We start from the raw sequence: 6,841 nt of genomic DNA on the forward strand, positions 1-6,841 counted from the left end.
CGATATTTTTTTACCCAGCCCTAATATATATATATATATATATATATATATATATATATATATATATATATATACACAGTCGTGGTCAGAATTATTGGCACCCTTGGTAAATATGATCAAAGAAGGCTGTGAAAATAAATCTGCATTGTTAATCATTTTGATCTTTTATTTAAAAAAATCACAAATATCTAACCTTTCATTGAACTAAAACAATTGAAAATGGGGGAAAATCTCATTATGAAATAAATGTTTTTCTCAAATACACGCTGGACACAATTACTGGCAGAATTACTTCCCTAGAAATTCTTATGAGTAAAATATCTTATGAAGTATATTCCCATTCATATTTACATTATGAACATGAAATTATCCAGCCATGGTTTTCTGTTTCACAGGAATATAAATAGGAGGGCAAACAAAGGCCAAATTCCCTTAATCATCCATCACAATGAGAAAAACCAAAGAATATATTTCTGATGTGCAGCAAAAGATAATTGAGCTTCACAAATTAGAAAGTGACTTTAAGAAAAGAGCTAGAGCAGTGAAAATTCCCATTTCCACCATCAGGGCAATAATTAAGAATTTCCAATAAACAGAACATTTTATAAATCTTCCTGGAAGAGGACGTGTGTCTATATCGTCCTAATGCACGGTGAGGAGGAGAGTTTGAGTGGCTAAAGACTCTCCAAGGACCACAGCTAGAGAATTGCAGAAAATAGTTGTGTCTCAGGGTCAGAAAACCTTAAAAAAAAAAAATCAAACAGCACCTACACCACATGTTGTTTGGGTTTCAAGAAAAAAAATCAAGAAAAGAAAATGCTCTCATCCAAAAACAATCCCCAGCATATTCTGTTGTCAGACACGACTGGAACTTCAAATGGGACTGGATTATATGGTCAGATGTAACTAAAAAATTAGCCTTTTAGCAACAAACACTCAAAATGGGTTTGGTGCACACAGGGATCAAAAGTACCCCATGTGTACAATGAAATATACTGCTATTTTTTTAATGTTGTGGGCCTATATTTCTGCTGGAGGTCCTGGACATCTTGTTTAGATACATGGCATCTTTATAATGATATTTCCCCCCATTTTAAATTCTTATTCTCCAATGAAAGGTTAGATTTATGTGAATTTTTTAAATAAAAGATCAAAATGATTAACAATGCAGATTTATTTTCACAGCCTTCTTTGATCATATTTACCAAGGGTGCCAATAATTCTGACCACGACTGTATGTGTGTGTGTGTGTGTGTGTGTGTGTGTGTGTGTATTACTAATTAAGCACTTTTTTTATATACACACACTTTTATTTTTTTACTATATTGATTTTATTATATATATATATATATATTTCTAAATAAACTACAAGAAAATATTCATATTAGGTTTGTAGTTTCTACTTTAAGTCATTAAGCAGTAAATACCTCCTTATTAAGCACCTGTAGCTGAGAGCAAATGCAAATGACTTTGATTTACAGAGGAATTAATCGTGATGATGAAGATATCATACAACATTTGGCAAGCAGCCTGAAGGGATTCTGTAGTACATTTGACGCATGGCACAGATATACTTCTCAAAAAACTAAAATGTAGTTAATTTCTCTGACATTACACAGAGTGATGGGGTTAGGTGGGCACAGAGCACAGATTTGGACAGACTATGAAAGATTTATTAGGTCGTTTTTTAATACTTTCTATACACATAAATATTGTTTTGAAGGCTGGAAGTCATCTAAACAGCCTACCCATGACATTATTATTTTGATTTACTCACACCGCAGTGAATTTTATTATAGAAAAGCAGTGATTTCATAACCAAATTGGACCAAGGCTGCTGTAAATAACAGAGGCATCATTACAGCTAAGAGAGGAGGGTTTGGGATAAAGCTTACTAAAATCATAGTTTATTTAAGAAAATCTCCACATACATTGGGACCATAATTTCCTAATATTTATTTCCATAAACTGCAACTGAAAGTAGTTATATCTTCAGAATTCAAAGTTTTCTTTAGTAGATTACAGTGCCTCCAATCCTAAATGATGACTGACAACCTAATTAATTGACAAGCTCATTTCTGGCTGCAAGTCTGTGAAAGAGCATTGAAAATGTGGCTGAGGATCCATAGTGAAGATGACAAATGTCCTCTCTGTTTCACATACTCAGTCATATCCTTCATTGTTGTGTCAGTGCTTGGGGGCCCCGGCTAAAGGTGATGACCTTTCCTAGTCTGATTTGTTGCTCTGTCTGTTTGTTGTTTGGAGCACCTGAAAGTTCATTTGTGTCACAGTGATTATGCCACCACCCTGGGGTCCAAGCAGTTCTCATTTATTGCTATTGATTTGCAGGCTGCATTAACAGTTCTGCTCCCCAAAACAAAATGTAGTCAATGTTCAGCTACTTGGGATAATAAATCTCCTGGCCAAAGGAATTAAGTCTAAAATGATAGATTGGAGGAGCTTCTGCCTGAGGAAGAACGACAAGCGGATTGACTAGTATTTCATGTGAGGAGAACAGAAAACAGACCATTTGTTTTGTCAACCAGACGATTGTTTTGAAGACGTAATCTGATTAGAACTTACTCAGCATTCACAGTCATGCGTAAAATACAATCGAGTTCATTTGCATGTCAGTCAGTTCATACTGTATGTTCAATTGGGACTTGTTTACTCATGGAGAAATTAAGCTGTGATCGTGGTGCTCCCCAGCTAACCCACACCTCAGGCAGGGCAGTCTGTTTCATTGAAAGAGGAAAAAGCAAGCCCGGGGCAGTGAAACCTGGTGGAGGAGAGAAGTCAGGGCGAGGATGCTGTCATATGAGATTTCCATTTACCTTAGAGATGATGGCAGCAGAATGTCTAAAGGACACTATCGAATAGATCAAACCATGCCGGTTTGTCAATAGGAGAATATAGACAATTTCCCTGGAACAAAAGCAACCAATTTTCCACCATGAATTTCCTCTATTGGTTTTTGTGTATTCTGTCTGTAGGCTTTGCAGCTCCAGCAGAAGAACGGAAAGATGTGCACAGGAAATATTGTATTTCCTTTAGGACAGCTTTTCTTTTAGAAAAAAAACCATTAACCTAGAGATGAATCATTTATGACTTTGAACATGTAGTTTTAGACTTACTATTGCTGATCTCCAGTGTAAAGGTTTTTTAGGTGCAAGTATAGAGAAGCAAACATTAAATAATTAAATAAAAAAAGAAGTGGAAAAAATAATTATATAATATTTATGTAATATTTATAATATAATACTTTTTTTATCAGTAAAATTATATATAATTCTTAAAGTTTAAAATTATATATTTTCATTAATTCTTAAGTTTAAAAATTATTATTTAAAAGTGCCATAACCCTTGAGGAATATGTTTTAATAAAAATTATATATTAAATCTAATTTACAGAGTGTGTAATAATATTTTCGATTATGACTGCGTTGACAGAGTACTTAAATTCTTCAAAGACTGTCACATAACAAGTTTATCCAATAAGAAAAATGTATCCCTGTATGACGACAGCATTAGTAGACAGATTAGTAACGGTTAAAGCACCTAATCTCAAAACATTGTTTTACTAATAACGGGTCAAGTATAAACAGACACATATCCTAGTGTGAAATAACCACAAACCGCCACAGAGAATTAACTTCAGATAAGAACCCACGGTGTAGTTTTCCCTCAAGCAATGATAAATTGTTGATAAACAAAGCAATTTTCTCTTTCATCCATCCTCAACCTGGATGAAAGGTACAGAAATCTGTGTACTAACAATTCTTCACATATGTTTCTCTTAGACACAAAGCTATTGTGAATCCCATGGACATCCAGACCTCCAGCGCAGTGTTCTGGACCTGCTTGAAGGCCATCACTATATGGGTTGTCTCAGTGCTGCTGGCTATCCCTGAGGCGGTCTTCTCGCAGGTGGTTCACATGCCAGACAAGAACATGACGTTCACCGCTTGTGTGCCGTATCCACTCTCCAACGAGATGCATCCCAAGATTCACTCCATTATGATATTCCTCGTCTACTTCCTCATCCCTCTGAGCATTATCTCTGTTTACTACTACCACATCGCAAAGACGCTTATCAAGAGTGCTCACGATATGCCAGGTGAGGTTAGTGAGCACTCCAAGAGACAGGTAAGAGGTTCCAGGGGAAGAGTGTAAAGCTCACATGATTGAATGCCAATCTTCTGTTTGTCAAAACGAGTTCTTCAAGCATTATCTATCAATCTTGTTTTAAATCTCACATATGAGACAGTACCACAGAACATACAGATTTGTCATTATAAAATATTAAAAATAAAATATTATTTCTATATTGCCTAAAATATCCACGTTTTGGCTGTTAGTACTGTGCAAATCGATCGTTGTATGACATTATTTCACGAGAGCTATTGAGAGCAGAGCAGACGGCTCCTTATGCTTTCAAATCACTCTCGCGGTACTTTGGTGTCATACAACGATTGGTGCGCAGCTTCAAGTTGAACGAACGAACAAACACATGCACGTATTTGCATCGCTTTGATTGTTCTCACCTTCTCACACGCGACACGCCACGATTGGTCGATTATGTACAATACCTGCATGTTATTGGTTAAACTACTGTGGATGTTTTAGGCAATATATCTATCTATCTATCTGATTTTTTATTTATCTGTCAGATTTTTATTTATCTGTCTGATTTTCTATCTATCTATCTATCTATCTATCTATCTATCTATCTATCTATCTATCTATCTATCGAATTTTATCTATCTGTTTTTTATCTATCTATTATCTATCTGATTTTTTATTTCTCCATCCATCCATCCATCCACCCGATTAACTATCTATTCCATTTTTAAACTGTCAAACGAGTTGTCAACCCAAGATCACTTTTATATACTTGCATATATGGCTTGTAGTGTATAGGATTTACTTTGAAACTTTTTTTTTCTCAGAAATTGATAGCAAATTTGGAATTCAAAAGACATTCTTAATGCAGTTCATAATGCATATAACCCTTACTCATTACTTAGAATAAATGTCAAATTGCAGTAACAGCTGTTGTTAATGGAGTTGGCCCTTTTATGATGATCTAAGACCAGATTCCTCTCAGAAGATTCAAACCATAAACATTTTTAGAGAAAGTATAAAATGAGCCTCTATTGAACTGAGGGACACCCTTCATAAAATGCTCCCTTGACAGTTTTTTTAGACAGGGCACTTTATCTTTTGCTGGGCTGTGAATCATCAGTTTTTGTGCCAAGGGTCCTTAAGGATGACAGATATTCTCGTTAATATTCTCTTTTAGCAGCTGTTTCAAGGCAGCTAACATTTTCCGCTCCTTCTTGCCCTTGATAATAGAGTATATCATCCTAGCTGAAGTTTATCACTTTACCTTATCTCTTTTGGTTATGAGTAATCATGCATTTCACGGGACAAAGCAACACAGTCTTGTTCATCCATCTGTCATTCATTTCTCTGAATGCCGTGAATGGCTTTTTGGGATATAATCTCTTGTATTGCACTGAATGTACTTCACTGAACAGGAGAAAAAGAATGCATTATCAGTACTGCAGAATCTCAGGAGCCAACTAATAAAAAATTGCATACCCAAAAATGAAAATTCAGACATTATTTACTTTAAGTACAAAGCAACATGCACTACTGGTCAAAAGTCCAAAATAATTAAGTGTTTGAAAGAAGTTTCTTATGCTCACAAAGTAAATAAAAAATTAATTAAATTTTTTAATTAAAAATGCAGGCAAAAATGTTATCACAATTTAAAATAACGACTTTCGATTTTAATATTCCACAAAACATTAAGCAGCAAAAACTGTTAATAATAAATGTTTATTGAGCACCAAATCATTAATTTTTGAATGATTTCTGAAGATCATGTGACACTGATGACTGGAGTAATGGCTGCTGAAAATTCAGCTTTGCCATCACAGGAAAATAATTACGGTTATTACGGTTTTTAATGTATTTTTGATCAAATAAATGCAGCCTTGTTAATATCCTTCGAAAACATTAAAACATAATGCTGAAGCATAAATTGCTAACAGAACACCTAGAGGATGCACTACTGAACTTGCATGCATTTTATTGACCTTTTCCTCATCTAAAATGCACCTCGTGCTTTATCGAGTGTTCTTATATGTCAACTTTTCTCCTTCTCTCTTCTGAGACGGAAACAAGGAAGCGTCTAGCCAAGATCGTTCTGGTGTTCGTGGGCCTCTTTGCGCTGTGCTGGTTCCCCAACCACGTTCTCTACATGTACCGCTCATTCAACTATCGGCAGATCGACTCTTCGCTGTCACACCTCATCATCACGCTTGTGGCGCGCGTATTGAGTTTCTCCAGCTCCTGCGTGAACCCGTTTGCCCTGTACCTGCTGAGCGAGAGCTTCCGAAGGCACTTCAACAACCAGCTGCTGTGCAGACAACGCAAATACCAAGAGCGCAACACCAGCTACCTCCAGAGCACCTCTGCTATCCGCATGACCTCCATCAGGAAGAGTACACCTGCTGTCGCCAACGGACATGGCCAAAAAACAGGAGTCTGCATTTAGCATCTGTTCTCCAAACCGAACAAAATCTGAGCTTAAGGGTTGCTGGTGACTCGCACTTAGGTTCGATTGAAGCATTTGGTGACCCAGCTGGGTAAACGGGCGGTTATTGAAGCAGAGGAATTACTGTTGTAAATATTGCATGCATGTTTTTTCCAACGGTTGCAGCGTCGCTTGAGTCCAAGAATGAAATTTGCTTTATTTTTGAAACATTATTCTTATTGCAAACAGAAAGGAATGGATATCTCGCTGATAAAGACTAATTCTATTTCTCCTCAA

At 36.1% G+C, this 6,841-nt stretch overlaps 1 protein-coding gene across 1 annotated transcript in view; it reads left to right on the plus strand.

Moving 5' to 3' along the window:
• LOC107553439 (neuromedin-B receptor-like) overlaps nt 1–6,565 on the plus strand; it is an 8,353-nt gene extending 1,788 nt beyond the window's left edge. The window contains exons 2-3 of the mRNA XM_016235628.1: nt 3,801–4,146; nt 6,182–6,565. Coding sequence (XP_016091114.1) covers nt 3,801–4,146; nt 6,182–6,565 — 730 coding nt within the window. The remainder of the gene's footprint in view (nt 1–3,800; nt 4,147–6,181) is intronic.
• The last annotated feature ends 276 nt before the right edge of the window (nt 6,566–6,841 follow it).

Source organism: Sinocyclocheilus grahami, unplaced genomic scaffold (assembly GCF_001515645.1).
Source record: "Sinocyclocheilus grahami isolate Dianchi unplaced genomic scaffold, SAMN03320097.WGS_v1.1 scaffold473.1, whole genome shotgun sequence".
NCBI classification, from domain to species: Eukaryota; Metazoa; Chordata; class Actinopteri; order Cypriniformes; family Cyprinidae; genus Sinocyclocheilus; species Sinocyclocheilus grahami.